This window comes from Osmia bicornis, chromosome 2 (assembly GCF_907164935.1).
Source record: "Osmia bicornis bicornis chromosome 2, iOsmBic2.1, whole genome shotgun sequence".
Taxonomy (NCBI): domain Eukaryota; kingdom Metazoa; phylum Arthropoda; class Insecta; order Hymenoptera; family Megachilidae; genus Osmia; species Osmia bicornis.
The window spans coordinates 7068896-7094631 of record NC_060217.1 but is presented as its reverse complement, the minus strand read 5'-3'; the positions used below and the strand labels follow the sequence as shown (position 1 = coordinate 7094631).

Below are 25736 nucleotides of genomic sequence, written 5' to 3'. Positions count from 1 at the left end.
CAACTGAAATTTGTGAAATAGGTGATAGCTGAATCAGACTGACTGCTTCTCTCATTTCGTATACAGGTTCTAGTATATCGTGCGTCGTTTCACCGCAATGGGTTTATACCACGCGATGAATAACTACCAGCCAAATAATTTCGTTGTCATCCGTTTAATACCATATCGCGCGGCTTATACAGCTATTATAAAGTAGCGGGGCGCAGTGTTTAGGGTACCGATTTAACCTCGATTTTCTTTTCTGTTCCATGATTTAGCCGAAACATGAAATTATACACGTAATTTTGAAGTTTACTAATGATCGCGTTATTATCATTCATATTTATTCTTCTCTTGCACGTGGCAAGTTTCTCGGTAGTTATACTATTTTTAAATAACAGTATTAACAAAAAAAAATGGAAATATTTGTTATAAAGTTGGTTGAAACTTTTGGCATTAACATGAACAGCCCCTATCCCGGATAATCTTCCTCATGGGGGGGGGGGGGGGGGGGGGGGGGGGGGGGGCAGAATTGATCCAGGCCCACTATGCGCCTAATGGTCGAACCTTCCACCAACGGACGGATAATTAATCAGAATCAAAATCAGAACTTAGTGAACAGAAAATATACTTTTTACTTTATCTAATGATGTTCCCTTCAAATAACGAATTCTGTTCGAATCTTCGCTCCTATGTACCATGAATACTAATTCTGTATTCTTTCAGCTAAATATAAACATCGAAACGGTTTCCGGTATTTAGCTATTCGATCGATTGCTACGAAACATGCAGCAAGAGTGTCCAACACTATCTCTTTGGTAAAACAGTAAATGTGTTGTACCAAGCAAAATTTATTGTGAATACACAGAGTGCTCTAAAATTTTCTTGATGAATTAGGTAACAGTTTTAAAAATTAAAAATCCTTGTTCCTTATTTTTTTCAAAACTAAATTTCTCAAAAGCTAGGGATATTAATGAAAATCAATAGATAAAAATCTACAACAAATATCTATTGAATTTCTTTTAAAGAAATGAAAATCATCTAAGAATATTTTAGAAATCTCAATATTGCAATTTATGACCTGCTAAAAATTAATTACCTAATTTCATGTTGTTTCGTATTCAACTTTATATTAATAAACGTTCTTCCAAATTTACAAGTTGTCTCTACACCTCTCCTCTTTACCAGCTACTATAGGATATCCAGTGTATTACAAATCGTGTCGATTTATCTTTGGTAAGAAAAGAACGCTTTTAAGGTAAACGCTGGCTGTAAATCAACACATATTTTCTTCGGTCAGACACAAAGAAAGCATGTATTGTATGCACGAGTTACATATCACTCGATTCTTTCTGTATTACCTAAAGAGAAGTAAATTATACGAAGCGACAGTAAACTGCAAATTGAATCTGCATGCATGTACGAATTGCATATATCTTTGACACTTTGATCACTGGAGTAATAAATGCATGTTTAATTTGGAGCAAAAAAATATTAATTCTTAACAATATTCAAAATTAATTCTTCAATCGAATCTTCCAATATAGATACTCTATTGAATTATTAATCTAGTTTCTTTTATTTTTTCATTTTTTAAACCAGCGTTTTAATCCGGTGATTACTGAGTTAAATTAAATTTGTATTGGCCCGGAGCTTTTGTGTTATTAGCTGGATTGTCTTGACTGAACAGCGAATCTGGAGTGTTAATTTTAATTTTATTTAATTAAATTAAATATTGCTGTAAATTACTGGCGAATACTATGACCAGTTACCTGTTAATGGTTCAATAAATCCCTCTCTTAATTTTGAGTAGCAGCCTGCTACCAAAAGACGGAGGAAATTTTAACTTGAAAAAGTCAAGGTACAAGAGACTAAATTAATTCTTTATGCAAATTAAGAAATAATCGTTTGCATAAACAATCTGGTACTGGTAATTCAAAAATAAATTTTTGAGTTAAAAAACAGCAAAATATTTCATGAGCCGTAAGTCGTGTACAGTTTGGACCGAAATTTTTCTGAAGCTACTAAACTTGCTTCGTGTTATTTACACTTTGTGAAAGAGAAACAACTTCAACCCCAAAGTGTGATTCCGAGTTAAATCCACGGGAAACGTGGTGGATTTAGAGTTAATTTAACTTTTACTTATTTAACTTTTATAACAGAATAATCTATTTATGAATCCCTATAGTGTAGTCGGGTTTTTTTCGCAAGAAATCGCTTAGGAAGCCATGCACTCGTAAAAAGTGTCCATTACTAATCAATAGATTCAAATTAAATAAATTTTCTTCAAATATTTTTATTGTAACTTGTTTGCATGTTCGATTTTGCTTGTTCAGTATGTATGCAACACCTCAGAAATATGTCTTGGCCTCGTAGAATATAAATTCGAAAACCATTTCCCTTTACTATATTTAGCTTTTGAAAAATTCAGTTCTGTCAGTTTGTTGCATACCGAATGTCAGACTTCAAATTTTGACTTAAATTGATAACATAAAAGTACCACAATGTTGTACTCCAGAAAGTTTCACATTTTTATTCATTGTTTTCTCAAGAAAGAAAATCCTAAATTTTTTAAAAACCATGGAAATTGGTAGTGAACTAGAGGAAATATCCATTTTGTCTTATGGCAGAAAGTAACGTGATGATATGTTACATTCACTATTGTTAAAACGAAAATATCTACCCACAAAGAACAGTAATTTTATCTGAAGAAGGTTTGTAAGTAACGATTCGATGGTAAACCGAATATTTTTCCACGAAAGTGCATGCAACTTGTTAACGAGATACAGAGATCCATAAAATTTAAGAAATTCTTATCTTAAGATAGCTTCAGAACTATATTCGCAGAATTTTACCGCGAATCGTTCTTTCTTTATGAAAGCACAATTCTTGCTTTAAAATCTACGAATTGGCCGTAGTTTATTGTTAGAGAAGATGTGGATGGAAATCCTTTGCATCTCCACTTGACAATATTATTGTCGGGCTGACAGATTCACGGATCTCCTTAAGCTTATTTCCATTTTCTTCTAGTACTTTAGGTCTAGAGATTCGTGGTTTGTTCTCGGAATTGGACGAGCATCAACGTTTCTTTATCAGTGTATTTAGTATGCAAAACTTTTCAATTACATCCTCACATAATTCCATATTACATTTTTATAATATTGGAATTAAATTTTATATTACAATAGACTTCTATGATATTGCCGCAGACAGGGTTGTAAAAGTGGACAATTTTTCAAACAACCTCTCATTTAGAGAAGGAGGGGGACAGAAGCGTAAATTGAAAATGCGGCACTAGTAGTGTGAAGATCGAATCACTCACGTGGCAATATAACGAGAGTTTACTGTATTTATTTATTCAAATATTTCCAGTAATCACATTGCTCAGTTTTCAACTTTCAAGCAAGAATTTACTCATTTAATTTATATATCATTCAGTTCATTCATTATAGGTATAAAAAACACGAGAGATCGTTTAATGAACTCCTATGTACATGTTCAGTTAAACTGTTTCAGTAATTATTTCGCCTCAAACTCGGATTTCAAATAATCAAGTGAAACACTCTAAGTGCATAAAATTGTGCGAAACTGATTGTTACCAGAAAACTAGTGAGCAATTTCGCGCAACTGGAATTGCTTTTAAACTCATTCAGTGGTTAAAACAATTCAGTTTTAACGAATAAAAAGACGGTCCATTGTGTTGTACAGCAACCTTGGATAATCATTTCGTAGGGCTCGAATAACAATCATCTGTTATGTATGTCTGAAGACTTTAATATTGTTGCCATGCGTGTAATTGGGAATTTAATTTAATCGTACATTTAATACAAATTGTTAAAAACATCTAAATTTACAAACAGAGAAATAGATGTTGGAACAGAAGAAAAATGTTCAAGTTATGATAGTTAGTTAAATTTTCTTGTACGATTTGATTTATTGTATATTTAAATTCCTGCAAACAGTATAGGCAACACTGGCAAAAATCTCAAAAACGCGCCTGATTGTATTTGCCGATAACAGCGTGAAACTCTGTTTCTACCTAAAGCAATTCGTGCAACGCACCCCGAGCTAGGTACACAAAATAACTTCCAACCGTTATAATGGTAACCACACAATTAAAATTGAACATAAATGTCCTGTAAGTATCATTAACGGAAATGTAATGCTACTTGCTGGTAAATATAATTTAAATAAATCGTTCAATTTGCACATAGTGTTTTCTCTAATCTGATGCTATTAAAAAAGAATGCAAAATTTTCACACTCACGGCTTCATTTTTCGCAAAAACATGAACAAATTAGAGATATTTATAGACCAGATTCATTGACTTTTAGTTTATTTTTCTTATATTACACAATAAATAATAAATTCAGTTTTCCATCATTATTAACTTAAGAAGTTAATACAACTCGTAACATATATGTAGAATTAAATTGAAATTATTATTTATTAAATTTACTAGATAGCATTCGTATAATGCTAAATAGCCGTGCTTTAATAGATAAATTAATATTTACTGAAACAATTACCGAGCAAGTAAACCGAAAAGTAGAATTAATAAGCATTGAAATCACTGTGTGCAACTTTTCCTAAAACAAACTACAGAACGAAAAAATTTGATGCATGAATTTGCACAGGGAATTTTAACAGTTCCGACATTATTGTTTACATTTATTAATAAAATCGAAGAATGTTCAAGATGTATTTTATACGCACGTATAGTCATTTATTTAGAAATATATTATTACCACTTTATAATTCCCTCGATAAGTACGATGATTTATCGAACAATAATGGAGATTAAATCAAATGTGATATTTGTATCTTCGTTAACTCCGAAATCGTTAAAATTTATTCACGCGCGCAATTTCGTCCGCTCCGATATTTTCAGATTTAAAAATGAAGTATGGCATTATCGGAACATTATGGAGTATGCTGAGATAAATTGACACCACACTTCAATAGCATATAGTACTCAATTTGAAACAAAGAAAGGTTTTAACAAACGTGTATTCAAATATCATTGCTTGTAGAGTTACAAGATGTTTACAATTATGAGCTTATAATAAAATAATGAACTGTATTAAATGATTGCGAAGAAAGTTACAATGTCATTCAACAGCAGTAAACAGAAATACGTACAATTCGAAACAGAAGACTTAAAAGGAAAAACACACTTGACTTACACACACTTGAATATGTCTTATAACTCCAAAACTAATGATAGCATCCACATTTATTAAAAATTCTTTGTTATTCTTTAAATCCTTTTTTTAACACTGTTGTTTGATAGTAATCTCATCTCGTGGTAAAAGTTTGAATTTATATATAACACACGACACCCTTTCCGAAAGAATTACAAATATTATAATTATAATCCATAATTTTGAAATCACATTTTCAAAGACGATTATTAAAATCACACCTGTCCGTGTTTGCATTTGTTCCCCCAAACAACAAGTTTAATATAAAAAGGAAAAAGAAACCGCGTTGAACTGTTCAGTAGGTTAAGGTTAGGATAAGTCGAATTGGCGCGCATCACTATACATACTAATAGCTAACAGGTACTCACTCACCGGAACCGGTGGAATTATCCGTCCAAACAGTTGCAGTATACGTCGAGAGCAGCAGAACCATCATTAGGAACCGGGAACGGCTCTCGATGCTCTCCAAAACACGCATCACACGTTCACTGATCATCACACTGCCGAACAGACGAGTAGATAGTACGCGAGCGGCATTCCGACTGAAGGGTCGCGCTTCGCGTATCCCAACAGCGTGTCGCACTCCCTTCCCCCACCACGACTCTTCGTCGCCTTGCCGCAGCTTTCTTACCACCCGGCTCTCCCCACTCCTGCGCTTTTCCCGCCACGCGCATGCGCACTTGCGTTGTAGGGTTTCTAACTTTAAGCTTCACCCTATCTCTCACACCACTATCCCTTTAATCCCGCTCACTTATCTCTTATCAATAGGTGATGATTAATTATCGGTATATCTAGCTGAGTCGAAGGCAACGCTGTGCTTCCTTGCTAACCGATAATAGCACCTGTAGAATGTTCTTTGCTCTGCTTTTGATGTATCACAATTTTGCCAAATGTATCGGAATGGTACTGCTAGAGCTGGAATAATTTCTTAATAACTCACAGTAAAATAAAATTTACTTCAAAACAAATACAATACGTTTCCTTGGCCAGCAACAAGAAAAACATATCCAAGATATTCTGAGACTCTTACCTCTCTTGATACTTGGCCAGGATCAGCCCTAAAGTAAAACTATAAATATTTTTGCTAAAATCAATATTCGAAACGGAAACATCGCTCGTACAATGACGTTCATTTGTATTCCGTAATTAAAGTTAATATTGTAATCAATGCAGTTTCCTGCATTGAAATTTGTGCCAGCCTGAACGCAATAAAATTCACTTTTTGAATGATATGAAACACGTAACTTTGTTTTTAATGTGTAATTGTATCTATAACTGTAATTTTATTTTTTAATGTTTCCTCGTATACACAATGTACTGTTTTGTTAAAAATGGAAATATAATGCATAGAATTGATATTAAATGCAAATAGTTAAAATAAAATGCAAAAGTACAATCGATAATAACTTTTTTAAAATTTTAATTAATTAACCTCCGTCGCGTTATAAATACGAATCTACATATTTATTGTTGCCATTATCCTCTCCCTTTGTCACTCTCTGTTTATTCAGAGTGTCTCCTGTCTTTGAATTTGAAGCAGTAAATAAGCAGCTTGAAGGAGCATTTCAAGATTGTAATTTAAATTTGGTACTCTAGTTTAAATTGACCTGCGTTCACCATTCCAATATTGCTTCATCGATGTCGAGTCTTTTATACACTACTAACGATCAATTATCAACCACAAATACAAGTTTGTTTATTAACTAATCCCAACAAACAGGAGGAAAATTTACTAACCTACATTTAAAGTATTTCATGTAATATTTGGAATATTCATCGATTGACGAGGAATGTCAATTATTCAATTAACGTAGACTGCAGTACACTTAATCACTAAGATTAGGGATCACCGAAGCCGCGCCTATTGTGATTACGGCGGACCGTTAAGCGATATCAATCATCTACTAGCTAGACTGGATGGACCTTTAACCGTGAAACAATCGGATTATACGTTCAACGTTTCTGTTCAATAATCGTTAATCTTCTGCACAATGTGTAATTAAATGATATTTGTTCTTTAATTAACTGATTGTGAGTCTGTAAATAGCAATAGTAATCGATTTAACGGAGATTACCTTCACGCAGTATAACTTAATTTGATTGTCTGTTACAATAAAATAATATATACACTACTGTTAAAAATTACTTGTCATGAAAATGTGACGTAGCTTCATGTAAATATGCAATTTTAGAATTAGCCAAATTATTCGACTATATTTGTAATATGATAAGAGTCAGAAAAATGGTTTTAAAAACAACCATTACAAAGCAAAACAATTTATTAACTAAAATAAAATAAATTAATATTTCAATTAATGACGGTACAGTAGAACATGAGGCAGTTGGATTATTGCACAAAGTCTCTTTAAATAATGTTGAGATGCCTATTTTTTTCGTAAACCTTGTTTTTTTGTTTAAAAAACATTTTTAAAAAAACCAGAAAAGTGACTGGGCTATGTGGGGCTATCCGTGCCAGACTATCGAGCATGCTGAACTACTGGATGGCGGACTATCCGGCAAACCAAACTACTGGATATCGGATTATTGAATTCTACTGTTCAGATTGCTCAGATTGTATCCGCACACAAGAATCACATTTCAAAATGAGCAATTAATTGTTTTTTATGATAATTATTACTGACACGAAATTTTGATAAATTAATAAACATCGTATGATTATGCACTGACTGTTCAAAACAATTATTTTAATATAACTAACTTTAATACGCGGTCATTTTCAAATGTTTTAATTCAATTGACCCCATAAGTTTCTAATGGGATTCAAGTAAGAGGATTACAAAGGTTGTTGCAGAACGTTTGTGCAACGGTATAATGCAAATTCTTCCATGATACATGCTTTGTACTTTCACCCATGGTAGCAGCTCTTCTTTGCTAAATTATTTCTCAGGATAATTAAGTATTTAACGGTTACGTTTCGTTATTACACCTAAAATACCATTTATTTGTTCTTTTAAAATGTTTTATATATGTAAATAAAATTCGTAGCTAGGATTATTAATGACTTTAATCAACCTGTTAATTATTTGTGACATTTAAAAGTAATATAATGCATTGTTGTCCATATTTCCATAGGTAACGAATCTTTTTAAAGGTGTGAATTACAAAATGATAACATATAGAAGGGAAAGAAAGAAACGTAGCATATTCCTGCAGATCGTGGCAGAAGGCGTGTCTGAGAGACTCGAAGGCGCCAGAAGATACACTGCCATTGTACCTTCCAACTTCTGACAATGCTGGTCCTTCTTTCTTCTTCTTCCCTTCTTCTTTTCCCAACCTATGCTCTCCTTTGCTCTAATAATCCTAAACCCCTTTCTACCGAAGCATCGCCTGCCAGCATCACGCTAGCCCTTGAAGATTCTCCACCCTTTCTCCTCTTCTCGATTCCAAAGCCAATCGACCGTGCTACGACTTGCACCGAAATACTTTGCATTCCCTCATGAACCTTTCGATTGCCCTCGCTCCTTTTCTCCATCTACGAAGCTTGACAATCTAACTGCAAGTAGAACAAGTGTTCTACAAACTGCATTACAAATCCTTGTCTAAAATCAAATTAGGTTTATTAAGTTTGAACCATACGCAAAAATTGCTTTTCGTGTTTTTTTTTTAATTTTACATAAATAATCTTACATGAAAAGAATTACGTGATACACGAATTGGAAATATTCGTGAGACTACAAAACGTGTAAGTTCAAGTTAATATACTACAGTAGGTACTTCAGTACACAACGTACCACGTACAAAGGGATTCTTCCGGTTCTAGTAGTCAATGAAGGGATTGTTAGGATAAAATAGAGCCTGATGCATTACAAGAGAGTAAAACTCATCTCTGGAAAACAAGCATGAATATCATCTCCGGCATATGTATACATTGACTCTCTACGTTCATCGGATGTATCAGATGTATAATCAAACCAACAATGCAATTCGATGCATTTTAAGTAGATACATAATAAAAGCTAAGCAGAATATTTCGATGCCTCTAGTACTTCGATTTACGATGTATGAACCTAGTTTCATTACAAAATTTTTAAATGTTGACCTTCGTTCGCAATATAGTCATTTTTAAACTCTTCCAAAAATGTATAGAATAACGCAGCATGTACATGCAACTGAAATGAATGTAAACGCTTAAACGTAAAAATTAGCAAGGCAGCAGGTGCTTAGGAGCAAATGTAGTCACTTAATCTTCAAACATTCTAGTTTGACAAAGGTGTGTAACGTCATTTCAGTTTCGGTGAAGGCACTTTGAGAAACACTGTGATTAGATATTTTGGTGTTGGTAAATAAGGATAGAGAGGACACGATGCTTGGTTACTTCGAAAGTAACAACCGATGCTCTCCAGCGAGGATGCACCGTCAGATATAGTGCCAATGTGTTTAGCAACGCGACACAAGGCAAGCTCCGTTCTGTCTGCTTGCATGGTCACAAAGTTACATCTCGCAAATTGCGTTTGTCAACAACAGCTAATTGCCTCCGGAAATGTTACTCAACTATGAAGGGGCTCATAATTGGGACGATGGTACCTCGGAGAATTCAATTATTTGCTGTGCATAAACATCAAGAAATTGAAATTATCATTGATCCCCAACAACCTGGGATTCTTCGACAAATACTTATTACGATATTCGTATTAACTTTTGATTTAAATAATAAGACAGGAATAATTTTTTATCCGTACACTTTTTTATATTTATTTATTGAAATACTCACTATGAATGTTGACCTTAAAACTTTTAATGCTATCAATACCGATTTATTTATTACAAATGATTTAGCGAAAGCGAAAATTTGTAACGATTTAAGCCTCTAACATGGCCAATTTTACAATGTTTCAAGAATCTACAACGTTGCTGGTGATATTCAATACTAGCAACCGCCTGACATTGCACTACGTGTAACGTAACTACTGTTGGCACCGAATATTGCAGGGAACCATTTCGCTTTGAACTACTGTTCAACTACTTGAGCGGTACTTTCCTCATTCTTCTGGTAATAAAGACTTTCCACGGCCCGTTTCATTTTAACTCTGCTACCGGGGGCAATGTAGAAATCACATTTTATTTACTTTGTACAGTTCCGTGAGCCACGCTATTATCGCGTTGCATTTAATTTTTAGGATATTTGAGCATTTCGAAATGCTATTTTTTCGTCGAATCAAGATTTTATTAAAACGTTAGAAGGTATTATTTTTCTATTCTACGTATTTTAATATATCCCCGAACAAGCTTCATATTTGCAATATATTCTTGCAAATCCTATTGAAATGGAACATCCTATACTATTCTAAAATAAAAGCGCAAAAGATAAGGAAATATTCATATATGAATTCTTGTTTCAAAATCCACATTCATACCAAAGTTAGGCATTATTCAATTTGTTTTCATTAGAGAAAAATATGTCATTTTATATCACATATTTTTGTTAGAAATAAATTCCTCAGCAAAAATTAATCTTTTCTATCTTGATATATGATTTTCTTGGTATCCATTTTCCTTCAGTATGAAGACGTATTTTCTTTGCAGATCCTTGCGATAACTCAACTGTTAACTTAGGATCGCTTAATACTGAGGTTCTTTTCATTTTCTTTTTAACAATTCAGAAAGTAATTTTTCAGTAAGGTATGTTTACATAGTATTACTACAGGTAAGATATACAATCAGGCTATAGGTAAAAATGAGTTGGTGATCTTAGAGAGAAGTTCTATCGTCGACGGTAGATGTATCTGTAATTGTCTTTAAGCATGAAAGCGGTGATTTTGATTTTGGAAACGCAGCATAGTGTACACGTGATTTAGCGGTTAAGTTGAGTGGGTGACATAACAAGGTTACGAAGGAATGCAAGGACAGGCTTTCAACGGAATACTGCCTATACTAGTTCTACCAACCTCATCCTACTACTCCTCCTTCTACGCATCACTGTATCCACCCTACTTGACTCGAGCCCCTTCTAACCCTCTGTTACCACTCGCACTTCTCTCGTTTTGGCTTCACCACTCCCTCTAGCTTCGTACGAACCTGCCTTTGTGGAGCGATGACCCGACCTACACCACTATCTGGCCGAATTACAACGCCAACGTATTACCTCAAAGGAGCAACAGATATACAGGACGTAAGAGAAGTCATAATTCAAACAGATGATTCTACGTCTTCGAATTTCTAGAACTTTCTTACTCCATTACACAGTTGCTTTTCACGTTTTGACTAGCTTAAATCATTGTTTTAAAATAAAATAGTTGTATCAGGATTATAATATATAACAATTTTTTGATATAAATTAGTAATGCTTAATACTAAGTAGAGATGAATAGATAATATTAATTAATAATATCAATGACATTACATTCAGAGCATTTAATGCAATAATATTTTAAGTATAGAAAATAATAGTTATTCTGTCATGGCACTTGTTCCTCGTTGCTTAAAAAGGAGATAGAAAGTTCTTTTCTTATCCAAGGTTTTTTTTGGCACCCCTTTAAGCGTTCGTAAAGTACCACTTGGTAGCCCGACAACCCTCTACTCTCCAGGTATTCACCGATATAATTCACTGATAGTAGTGTTTTCTGAGTTAAAAGTTCCTACTGGATAGCACATAGTCAAGGACTGTCTTTATCCTAAAAAGTCGTGAAGATAAACATGCTACAACTACTTTTTTCTCTTCTCTGGCTTAAACAGTAACGGATTCCTTAACCCTAGGACGTTTAAAGCAGGACGTAAAAATATTTCTACAGAATTTGAAACGTTAATTTTTGACGAGAAATTCATGTAGAAGACCAATTTGGTTTTATATAAAAAAAATATTATATTTAATAGCCCTTGGAGACCCATGGAGAGAGTCACAATTTTCATTTCCTAAATTTTAGTATTCCTTTAAAAATTATTCTTTTAATACATGAAACCCTTTCATTTAAAAATTATACATTCACATGTAAACCATATCAGATTATATAACGTTTGATTTAAAGTTCACATTATATTTTCGTTTATCTAACCACCTCGAGCCTTATCATCACAGGGAAAATCCTTGACACTTCCTTAATCTACGAATGCAATTAACTTCACGAGACGTCGTTCCACGCACTTAATAATTTAATCCACAGGTCTGAGGAGCTAGTTGGACCCAGTTTTCTCACCCTCCTGTCTAATTCATCCCACAGAAGCCCGATTAGTGAAATTGGACGATTTAGGCGGCCATATAATTCTCTTCAAAACTATCTGTTGTTCTAGTTCCTCCGGGTGTCCCTAACATAATTGAGATTAGTATTTGGTGCCGTTGTCATCTTGAAATATGTATAATTACAGCTACAAATTTCTTGCCTAGATGAAACGGTATTCTCTTGAAGAATTTTCAAGATTTTTATCAAATTTTCAACTTTCCTACCTACGAAACAACTCTTTGATATTGCTCCACCATTTTTCAATCCAATCTTGACAGAACTACTACTATAATGTTTTCGAATTTACAGAATCTTTGTTTAAGCTTATTTTAATATTTTCATAAAATTACATAAGCTGATGCTGCTGCTGTTAGAATTATATCCTTCACGTTGAACATCGTTATTAATAATGCATCCAATGAGTATAATCTTGTAACAGGTTATAGAAACATATTGTATTACAAAGTTATAAAACAATTTATTTCATAACACTGTTATACAGTACAGAAGCAGCTTAACAGGCACGTATGTACACGGTACGTCGTGCTATTATCCTCACGAAACCCTTTATAAGTTCAAAAGCATGTAAATATGTATTTTTATACAATCTTTTCAGCTGAATGAATTCCATGAAGATTGGTTTTGTGAAAAGAATTTTTCCCAGCTAGTTTGGAGTGAAAAATTTCATAGAATGTTATCGGATTGTAAAATCCATATCCCGTAGTCTGCTGAATATCCCAACACAATATGTAGAAAGGTTTCACCCAGGAATCTATGTTTCCCCACTATTCAGTTTACCTGTTATGCGCACTATAGCTGGAGCTTTTGAAATGTATCTATAGTTGTTTTGTTTTTGCGATAGTAAATTTTCTTAACACATTGTTTGTACATGGGAGCTCTTGTAATGCCGCATACCTGCTGTACACATATGCGCTGTTGAGTATAATCAATTATAGTACAATCACATCCCTGTTGAAACAGCATCGTACGGTTGAGTGTTCACGCATGTCTGCAGTAATGAAGAAGCGTCTAATTTAATGCGAACGCAACTTCGCGGCATTCTCGACATTCATGTGTGTTTGCATGTATAATGTAAATGTATGTTCAAGGGTATGTACACTTCGGTACATTAATCTTCTGAAAGATGTGTACGATCTTCAAGAACAGATAATCATTCCGAAACGAGACAAACATGTATGTCGTAATAAATGCATTCCAACTTTGCAAATTAAATATACATTACCATTAATTAACAATCAATTACGATGTGGGCATCGGTGGTTGACATCATATATTTTAATGCGACTGAATACTCAAAGGGAAGAAATTAACACAAAATTTTAAAAGACATTATTATTACAATAGCGATGCGAGGCAATTAATTATTCATTAAATTAAATAATTAAACAAAATGACGTTGGCTGTGTAATACCTGAAAATTCAGCAAGCAAAAGCAAATGAATGTACAACGAAACTTCGATTCAGCAATATGACATCCGTTTAAAGCATATTGCGAAGCTTTAAAAGGAAGGGGTAGAAGAAGATGACAGGCTTTTGTACATAGGAAGCTCGTTTTAGAAATATGCCTGAATAGCTGTCAATGATATTTCACAAACGAAGAGTCATTTAAACGCTTATGAGCACTTGCCGCTGATAGGGAAGTCATATGCACTGTTTCCCCCTTCAACCCTTATCAGCTTCACACCCCATCCTCATTTTGCTTGGTTCGCTGCCGCTCTTTTCTCTGCACAAAACGCTTCAACAAGTCGCTGTATACAATTTCGATGATGTCAAACTTTCTCTTTCCTTTACTGAAAGCCTTTCACTATTTTCATTCATTTCACATGTTTAATTTTTCTCGCTTTATTCATTAATAACTTTCATATCTATAAAAATAATCATTTTCTTGAACTTTTATCTGTGTATCTTCTTTTGTTAAATTTGAAAACCGAAAAAAATTTTGTTAATCCGAATCTCCATAGTTATATATAGCAGATTCTCGTTATATTGCCACAGATGGAGTGCTAGGAAAGAAACATTTTTCAAACTTCCAGTCTCATTTGGTGAGAGGGGGGAGTGTAATTTCGTAGGTTATGATGGTGGAAAAACAGCACTTGTATGATTGAAGATCCATATGAAGGTCACATCGCTCACATAACAATATAACGAGTCTACTGTAGTAGCAAAAGGGTCATTTCTCTCAGACTTTTAACTCTTTCGACCCTGCTGGTCGCAATTGCCAAATTCATATTTAGAGCTCTGCTGTACCTAAAAAATAGACCTGCTGGTGCCAATTTCTACGACGTTCTAGTTTCTACGTTTAAACTTAGCAGAGGAATTTTTATGGCTGTTATAAACAATACTTCGTACCAGAAAAATTCTTTTCAGGGTATCAAAAGGTGTAGGCCTGAAATTAGTATCAATATCTACAGAATCAAACCTGGTTATCGATATTAAACACCTGTCACAATTTGCACGCCTAAATCCGTTCATTTGTATCTCTAACATCAACAGTCAACGATAATTCTATTTCTAGGCTCACCGTCAATCATTCATAGGTTTACTTCCAAGGATTAATGCCCGTTTGTTCGTATACACGTATCAAGCGTGTGCACAAAGATTCATCCCGTATATAATTGTAGCATCGTGGCGCGGTAACACCGTCCCATTTTACTTTGTGTTGGAGATCAATATTAACGACGATATTGGATTCGGAAATTGAACATACCATGTTATTGGGCAAACAAAATGTAATAAACAAAACGGTAGCAGCTACGCAACCGTGCGCAGCATTTGCGGCGTTCTCGGATGTGTCATATTATTTTATGTGTTTGCGATCAGCTGCGGGCGTAAATATTTTCGAATGGTGGACCCCGTTTGTTTCTCTTCGCAGAGAGCAAGAGAGAAGGAAAGGAAAGAAGGTTACTGGGAGAAACAAATCCAGTTGGAATTTATAAAATTGTAGTTCCATTGCAGTATTGTATCGTGGCCTGCAACCGAACGCGTTACGAGTTTGGAATTGAAAACACTTATCTTTATTGGAGAGTTAAGTAAAGATACATAACTTGTTCGGTGCAAAACGTATTCGTATGTTTATTTCTGAATGCCACAAACGTTAATTGGGACACGGTTCGGGAAATGTAGTATCAGATATTTTTCTGTAAACGATACTGTCAACTTTTAAATGGTAACATGAATTTTTACAATTTTATAAACATTTAGATATTCTCTTGTAGTTTTAACCTGACGATGTAGAAAATGTACGAAGCTGACTTTAGATAATTATCCCGCAATATTTTCTGCTGAATATTTCTAAATTATTTACTTTTTATGCATTCAGTTCAGAGAACAAAGGAGAGAACAATTTACGGCTACGTAGATTATAATTGAATGAAGGGAACCGTATAGCCGGATATGGATTTGCCGGCAACTTTATAATCCATCTGTTCAAACTGCCATTCAACGAACGATAAACAAAAGCCGCTATCAAAAGCTTGGAGGTACCTGAAAGAATTTCGTTCCTGTAGTTTTCAAGCTTCACCTCTGATACGTTATAGGCGTTCCTTTTTTTTATCTGTGAAAATAATGCTGGTATATACAGTGTGTCTACAGTATTTTTGCAAATATCGCACTTTACTGTGACCCCATAACACAAATTAAATGATATACGCGGAAGAGGGGGGGGGGGAGGGGAGGGGAGAGAAACAATTAATTTTTACGATTTAAGCTACTATTTCACTAAGAAATTTTTCTCATTTCCAATGGAACATTTTCTAACTGCATTGATAGGCAATTCGTTAACATTTTCGTAGAGTTGATAGAACATTTTCCAGTTCCTTGAGGAGATGATCCATTTCAGAGACACCCTGTGTATTGTTCCCAACAGCCTTTTATTATGGAGGGTGGCAAGAGACGCTACAGTCCAGTAAACGTTTCTTTTGTCCTCTTTGATTAATTATTATCGGATGCACGAAAATATCAAAACTTCTTTACTGTAATAATTTTTGCATTTTTTACTGACGATTTTACGATTAGTTGCTGCTTTCTTGCCAAGACCGATTCAGAAATTACGAAAAAAATGTTTCAGTAGTATGATAAATTTTTATAATTATTTAATCAACTTTTAAAGATATCTAAACCATGAATATATATTTTTGAAAGTATTTAAACAATCTTCGGAACATAAATACTTAAATTTTAAAAAAGATTTGTAAAAATTAATTGTATATCAGTAGTTCAAAAGAATCATATAGTTTTTAAACCATTTATTATTCGGTAGAACTCAGAATATTTTCAATTTCAGCCTTCTATCTAGCAGAAAAAAGCTCGCGAAAGCAAGCCGTACAGTTTACACAGAGCTTCTCTAACAATAAGAACCGTAGATCCATTCGTACTGAGCTTTGTCTTTTGACCCAGCTCGTTCATCTTTTCGCCTGGTCTGCCAATTTAAAGCGTAATGAACTTCCAACGGCATATTAAACAGAGTGCAGTAAACACTTTGTAGTTTAGTTTTAAAAAGATAGGGACAGATTAAAGTTTTAGTTTTCACTGTTATAAAATCGGATTTAGAATAACTTAATGCATAGTTGTAACAATGTTATTTTTTTATATTAAGATCTAAGCTTGCATGTGTTTATTACACATACTAGTGCGAAATAAATTACAAGCACTCATATGGAATTTTCTAGTGATGACTTGTTGATAATTATGATTATTAGTTAATGCAGTTTGGATTCATTCATGTACTATGAATTCAATATACAGGGTATAACATAAAAAGGATACCACCTAACTCTGTTATCCCTAATCATTTTAATTATTTGTAATCATATAAAAAAGTATTGGAATATTTTTAAAAATAGAAAATAGATGATTTATTCAGATAGCCTGTCTTAAGTGCCTCACCCTATAGAACAGACTTACATGCCAAGTTGTTCCAAGGAGCAGTTATTTTGCTAGCCGAGTCCGAAGGCTACTGTCTACTCTACTACGGACAGCAACCAGATAACGGAGATGGGATGCTGCAAATACAGCCATGTGCTAGCTGCTCGACTCTAACAATTCAACAGAAAATGGGGACTACCCTCTCTAGTCTTAAATGTTAATACTGTTTAAGGCTTTCAGGTGTAAGTCGTATCGAATAGGACAGGCAGATGCTTCCAGCGTTTCGCCAGCATTGCAGCTACCTTCATCACATGTTCTAATGTTCGGTTATTTTTTTTTTACCGTAAATGTCTAAATTATCTTTGCGAGCCAAGACCATTACTTTCTTAACACCCTATACCAGTGAGTTGTTAGAAATAATGTCAGAGAAAGCTCATCTGCTCAGAAAATCAAAAAGGGCACTGAGACGACCGTCCACTTTCTGTTTTTTTCATTCACCTTTCACAATGTTCACCATTGCTGCTCCTAATTGCATCTCCAGAATTCAAGGGAGCAAAAAGTGTAATGATACTCGACGTTGCTCCTCGTTTCAAGTACATCGAGCCTCCCTCGATTCTCTTTCACTCACTCAAACTTGTGTGAATTTCTGTCTCTTCTATCTGTTTTTTTTTTCTTAATAAAATGAAGATTTTATAGTGCGCTTTCCAACTGTTCAGAAAACTGTTTAATAAAAATATTCTATTATTATCTGATAATAAAATCAGGAACAGTTCGGCTAATCTAAATATTGAAGTGGAAAAGACTAGCGATTGAATAAGAGTTTTGATTATACAAACATCATGTATTTAAGTATTAACAAAAACATCTTAATTAATGGCTCAGGCAATTTGTAACGTAGAAATTATTTACAACAAAATTTATTGCATCCAACTTCCTTTAAGTTTACACGTTAACCAGAAGGAAGAATTGAACGAATTTATTTCGTTAGAAAAAAGAATATAAATCTTCTTCCAGTGAAATCGCAGAAAAATGTTCTGTTCTGCTTAGGACAATGGAATGGATAGCACCATTTGTTTCGTGATGTCTTATCATTTCTAAACCTTTTCGCGTGTACATACACGTATAAATAAGTTCCTAACACAGATTTAGAAGCCACCACAGTTGCTATTCTGTCACTACAGATATTATTAAGCATATTTTGTTAATTATTGGTGATTGTAATGAAATTGTTACTAACTTACAGTAAATTACAAAAGAATTCTCTCACTAAATTATTTTAAGAATTTTAATTTATAAACGAGATTATGGATAAATGCAGTAGGTACGTGTATTATTTTAGCTAATTAAGAAAAACAAGGTTTCCTTTCGATAATTGAAAAAAAGAACGTTTCTATGTATGTATTTAATTTCCTGTGAATCTCCACAAAAAAACCTTGAGAAACATATTACTTAAGTTTTAGAAAATTCGTTATCTGACAGAAGGTCACGTAAAGTAATCAATACTGAAAATACAACGAAGAGAATTTATACCCTGAGAGGTGATGTTTCAATTAAGTATTCAATCAAATAGAAAGTTGGCCATTGGTGTTTGAAAGGAAGAGTAATCTCAGTTAATGGAGAACGACTTTACTTCTTAACGAATTCCCTTTGTAATTTTAAAGATTGTACCAATGTATAAATAATATCCATGAATAAAATTAATTTTTTGTCAGCACATTTTTCTTATTAAACAGAACAACTTGTACAACTTTTAGTAATTTTGTATTTGAAGAGATACATAATAATGTTACTTTCAATTAACAGTCACCTATATTTTTTCCACAAATGTTACATACCGATTAACAATTTAAGCAAACAGGCAGCTCGTTTCCATGTAACAGTTGCAATATTTGGAAGGTAACAACGTTGACATATCAAATCCAACGAGACCATAGGCAGCATTTGGTGCAGTCTGTATAAAATAATGTCAACCAAAACCGCACAATTTGCGTACGAAACCTGCTAACGAAGAGTGTACAAATTCACAGTGTATAATTCCATAATTTTCGTTCGAAATTGATTCTATTAATCTTGTTTCATTTCTCATTTAGACTAATTCCCTATTTAGAAATTTGTCTATTTCTAAACATAATTTGTTAAGCTTTTAGTAAACCAAAGTTTCTATAAACATTTGTATTTGACAGCATTGAAAAGATAATCTGGTGTTTGCTAACGGTGTTTATTTATTTAGTTTGTTTATATTCCATCGTGTTTTCACATTTCAGATACTCGAAGCTAGAAACGTTCTAGAATACGTAACCAGGATTACGATACGAACGAAATAGGATATTGTTTCCCGGGTCTTCGTTTGTTCTGCTTTAGTTTGTATATTTTTCCTTCAGGGTCTGGTGAGATTGGGATTTGTCGATTTTTTCAGATCAAATTTTTCATTTTTCAATTATAATCAACTAAACGAATCAATCTTATAAGTCACCACTAGAACTTTGGATCTTCAATCAATTATTATTGTGTTAGAAAATAAAGCAATAAGATATTATAAAAAAATCATTAAGTGTACAATACCGAGCACGGGTCGGCTTTTCCTTTCCCGGGCTCCCGTTTGTCCCCGTGGGCAGTTCTGAGAAGAATGATGGTACAGGGGAGATGGTTACATACATATAGGCGGGAGAATTTAAATTGATGATTTATTATTATTATTATTATTATTATTATTACTTCTTAATTATATATAAAATCTCATAATATTTGATAATTAAAATTTATCATTTTCAATCAAGAGTTTCTGCTTTCCCTGAAAATCCATTTTCCCGGGGAAGCCAACTGTGTTCGATTCTGTACAATACCTTTCTGAGAATTTCGAGAGCTTCGTTCATGGAAATCTCTACTTAATCGAAACTTAAGTACACAGAAAAAAGTTTATAGCTTGTATAATTAATTTCACAGCAATTTCTCAATATAAAATCACCCTATGGTGGCTTTCGGTACTTTAAGCCACCCTGTGTGTAGAAAGACAATGCACGGTGGCAAGAAAACAAGTTAATTCACAGGGGGGGATCGAATAAGAGCACATAACCGTCTGTGCCAAGAATCGCACACGATGGCGGAATGTAAATGGGAAATTCAGTGAGATCTTTCTTCGTAATGAACAGGGTTACCGGGGAAGTTGTTGAGTGGCATTGTACTTCGCTTTGCGCATTTTACGGTATTCTCGCGTTAATGCGATAAGAGGGAGCAGTAGTCTAGGTCGAACACGTTTATAATTTAAATTGTTCGCCTTTTCGTCGCTTACTAACGCGAAATGTTACTTGAAAGGAAGAAGAATTACACTGCACGAATAACTTTCAAGATTCCAATTTATTAGTCATTTAAGGAAAATAAACGGGTGCATAAAAAAGGCACTTTAATCGGTAATAGTTAAATAGAATAATTTCAAAAAAGATTTTTCTTCTTTTATAGAATTAGTGCTATCAGTGGAGCGAAAATAAAAATTTTTCTTCCATTATTATTGAAGATTCTCAAATTTTTTTTTTTCATACAAGTCCATTGTGTTTCATCTTAATTATTATACTCGGTATTTATTCCTACCATTGTAGTAATTCAAATTTCGTCATTTAAATGTCAGCAATCCTGCTAGGGCTATAAAGTATAGCACGCAATTTATAAAAATAACCGAGATAATTTAATTTAATGGACGCGTATTATAATCTAATTGAACCAAAAACATGGATTCCAAAGTAACAATAACCTTGAAAGGAAGTTATCAAGTGCAGGAACAAATATTAACATAAATAACGCTTATCCTTATCCCTCGGGGTGAAATAAATTTCTACGATCCTCGTCTCAGAGGTGTTTCGCTGCTGATAAGATAGCTGCACGGTATAGGTAATCATGTAAGCAACAACATCCTGTCCTTTATTCAAGATTCGAGCAATAAGGATAACAACGGGTCTTCTATACATTACTTGCTTAGAAAAAGTCTGGCCTTTTGTCCAACGGGTACGATACATGTAATGAAAGCTTCAATTTTCAATACTGAACCGTTTTACTGCTTCTCCAGAGGCTCATTTTCGAAATGTATCCCGGATGTTCGTGTGGTGGAAACTTTATTGATATTGCAGTCCTCGCTGGTATAAGAAAACTGCGTAACTACTAGCATTTAGGTCTGATAACGTTTTTACAAATACTTATTGTAACAGGTTGGCGCGAAAGGTTTGCTATGAATTTGAATTTAGGTTCGGTTAAGAGGATTTTCTATCGTGGCATAAGAATGAAATGCGGTAATCTTAAGACGGCATATGCTATCGTTTTGGTAAAAAGTAGCAACTATAAAATAAATATTGAAAATGGGTGTTAATTCCATAGCGATAGAAAAAGCTGTATGCCATTGTAATAATAAGATGAATAAAATCTCAAAAATCCACCGTTTCTGTAAAAATTTTTAGTCTAGCATATTCTTTTAAATATACGAACTCCATTATGTTTCCAACCGTACACGTTCATTATACGCTAAAATGTAATTATAATTACGGAAAGTAAATAAAAAATGTTCAGAGTTAGTTGGAATATAAATATATTCACTAGAGCTGAAACTTCAAACATTGAATAAAATTTTTCGGCTCCTTTGCAAAAATAAACGTATATTAATTATAAGAAATATGCTGGACAGTGATAACGAAAACATCTTATTCAACGATTTTGCTTATCAATTAAGTTTGCTAATGCTACTTGGACGAATTTTCAATAGATTTAAATGCAATCGAGTTAAATTGCATCACTTTCTTAGCGATCGGAGGGCGCGAAGTGCATTATCGGAACGCGTACAATCGTAGAAACCTTTGAATACTCTAGTCGGTCGTTTATAACCGGCCACTTCTAAGAAATCCCTATTTCCAGCAGGAAAAGTGAGACTTTGGAATGACTTTAACGAGCCAACGGAACGAAGAATTCGGGATCAGGGAAATATGTTGGCTCCCTAGTCAGATACCATCCAGCTTTTCCGTATCAGAAAGTAAATGACCTCGAACCAGCCGTTCTCTATTTCATGCCCCTAGAAAATGCTTCTGTTTAGTCGTTGCAGTCAATACCTTTGCTTGCAGAAAACTGTTTCAAATACTAGAACATGCAAGATTCGAAAAATTTTAATTCGACAAAACTCATTTTAACACGAAACTTTATTCTTTTTAGACTATGTTAATTTAATTTAAAAATAAAAATAAATCCCTAGCAATAATGTGTAACACTTTAAGCCTCATATTTTTGTATTTCCCACTCTTTATTTATTTTTACGATTAAACCTTTATTAAAATTTTAATGGATATTACATTATTTGGACTTACCACTAAGCTTTTAATAACAAAATTATTCTATAGGATTGAAAACAGTAGAACAAAATACCCAAATTTCACGATTTTAACCAGAATTATTATTACTGAAACCAGGAGTAACTAGTTAAAGAGAGAATCAGTGAGAATTAAATATCTGAACAATGTATAACAGTTCATTCTGTTTTGATCATATTTAGGTAAATGAAGTTCTATTATAAGAGGCTGATTTAATAAAATTTCGAATTATTCTAGCGATTCACATCAATTGTCGAAGAATCGCTTTTGAGGGATCAGTTGTGCATCTCGCGTAAAGCATTCCGGTTTTTCTCATAATCGAGTAGTCGTTTTGAATGTCGCATAAACGGATCGTCAGCCTTTGTCTACAGATCGGCTAACGCTAATTACGTCGGTACGTAACACGACTGAAGGCTCTGAAATAACGAGTGCACGCCGTTATTCCGTGAGCGACCGTCCACATTCACCTCTGGCAATGCCTATCGCGTAGGTAGACGCGGCTGTCCTAATTACCTACGGCCCGGCGAGACGCCTTCTTGCTTGCATGTAAACACCTTCATTACCACTGAACTGCTCCATAAAATATCCCCCTCTACTCCGTTGCATTTATCCCCGACACCCCTCCGATAACTGTTCGGTATGGCCACCAACTGAATCCTCGAAATTGTATCACCATGACTTTCCTTTTTATCAATGACCGATGCTTTCTTACATAGCTGAGGTAATCAGTTCTTCAAGTTTCTATAACTTTAATTTATGATGAATCGCGTAATAACAATTTGAAATAGCATTTCAAATGAAAAGTACCAGAGGAGTTACTTCAAAGTAACTGCTTGAAATGAGGTGAAGCCATTAAAAAGAAAACGTGCATTTGCACCGATGCACTTTTGAAAAATATGCTAAGGAAACCTTTTGTTTAATATTCTTTACTACGGTTCCTTCATAAAGAGCATTCACAGAGTTATTATTCATTTTACATTTATTTTATATGATTAATTAACATAAGTAATTAAATACTTGATAAAAGTGGCAATTAAGAGTTAGAAATGTACTTTTTAAACCAAAGTCTGTTCCAAGAACTAATCACCAACGTATTCAGTGACTTCAAAACGAGGTAGAATGCCGACGACTTGTAAATAGCTTCGGAGTTTGAAGCATGTTATTTAATGAACGCTCTCTGTAAACTCTTCAAAAAATTTCCAAGAAACATTTCTAAGGCTGCAAAGTCGTGCATTTTTATTAATCGTTTTAATGCCAACAAGGCAATTACTCCTAGTGGATAAAGAAGAACAGACAACCTAAATGAATGCAACGAAGTGAGGTACGAAAAGGTAAAAGAATAATTAACATCGAAAATGGTTGCAGTAATGATGAGAATATGTAGTTAGTAAAACGTTAATTGCTAACACAGGTATGAAATTTTTGATGAAAACATTATGAGCATCGTATGCTCCATTTAAAATGCAAAAAGAAAAGTGAATATTATAAAATTGCAGAGACTAAGTAATAAATATTCTTTAAGCCAGCGATTGATGGTTGTGAAACTAATAAAAACAAAAAATTAAACTAGGTAATTTTCAACATCGAAATTTTTTTATTAACAAAATACTAATTCTGGATTCAAGACTGTACGATATTAAAATGTCTATAAAATGAATAAATTAAATTCTATAAATTTTCAGTGAATTAGAAATACTGCATGTACATAAAGTGTATCCGTCCAATTGAAATTATTACGTATGCTTGATCAAACACGTTCAAGGAACATATACAAGAGTATGTACCTACATACATGTTTGAAAGAGGAAAGAAATACCGCATCTTTATTTTTCTCTTTTTGGCAATCGACAGACTGAAAGCAGTCTCTCCCCCTGCACCCCTTCTTGTCCTTCCACCTTCACGATTGAACGTGAACCCAACATCAGAATAAAACTACGACGAATACTACTACCTCCATCACGTTAATGTCTCTCTTCCATCTCCCATCGTGGAGGCCATTCATTTCGATCTTAACCAATGCCTTTTCTAGGTACCTTCCGAATTACAATGAAATGATTTGGGAATTTTATAAAAATATACCACTAGTACAAATATTATTCATCGCTCAATTACAAAATAAATGAGATTACATATGAAACATATAGAAAAATATAGAGAATGTATCAGTAATATATAACTCAGAGCAGAATAACTATGAATGAGAACAAATTTATTATTGCAATTAATTTCTACCACTTGTAAGTTAAGCGTATTAAGTTTATTAAGTATATTAAAAAATGTCTGTGCTGTATAATTTCTATTAAGTCCGTAAAATTGATTGAAGTTTTTAAGGTTCTTAAGTCTTTGAAATTTCTTAAATTTTTGAACTTTCTTTTAAGCTCTTTCAGTTTCATAGATTCATTAGGTTTGGTAAAAAATTTCAATTTAATACATGAAATTAATCAATTCGTTAAATTGATTCTGTTAAGTTATTTAACAAATTTCACCCTTTTGCTGTATGATTGCAAACAAATAACGCGAACATTGCTGGTAAGCTGTTCCTTCGCGAAAATATACCTTTCTTGGTAATTGGCCAAGAATGAATCTTCTATACGATTTATGCTTTCAGACACGCGGAATCTCCATTATTTATTGCTCCTGATATTTATGAGCACTGAAAAACAGGGGTGGAACGAATTAGCAATACGCCCGGCCAAATAATTCCAGAAATACCAAAAAATCGTTCACTTTCGCGTTGAATTTTACGAAACCATTCCATATGCTGACTTTACGATCGTTCGATAAATCGATAAAGAACTGTGCCAAAGGTAGGACACCACGCGAAGGATAATGGTAATATGGGCGGTAAAAATTCCACTTCCACAACTGCTGTGCAGAAATTTCTCCTAAACTCAATTGTTAAGTTTACTCGTAACTCTATTATTATAATACAATACTTATTTTAAAATTTTTGTTTTACTTTTCAAATTACGACTTGAAATTACTCCTTGTCGAAGGTTTTTCAAAATAAGACAATTTTATCTGTTTTCTATTTTTGATTAGACAAGTTATCTGTTTTTATTGAGGAAGGAGGAGATTAAAGAAAATATAGTACTAATGAACAATTTTAATGATAGACAAACACTCTAATCGACATATAGATACTCTGTATTTAC

At 33.6% G+C, this 25736-nt stretch overlaps 1 protein-coding gene across 4 annotated transcripts in view; it reads right to left on the bottom strand.

The window, feature by feature from the left end:
• The window catches only part of LOC114878463 (neurotrimin-like), a 100794-nt gene extending 95050 nt beyond the window's left edge, over positions 1-5744 (bottom strand). For 2 of the 4 annotated variants that reach the window (XM_029192311.2, XM_029192312.2), the window contains exon 1: positions 5556-5743. In XM_029192311.2, the coding sequence (XP_029048144.1) occupies positions 5556-5679 (124 nt within the window). In that variant the 5' untranslated portion in view covers positions 5680-5743. Of the gene's footprint in view, positions 1-5551 lie in introns of all 4 variants that reach the window. The other 2 variants (XM_029192313.2, XM_029192314.2) reach the window with 2 other exon arrangements.
• Between the last annotated feature and the right edge of the window lie 19992 nt (positions 5745-25736).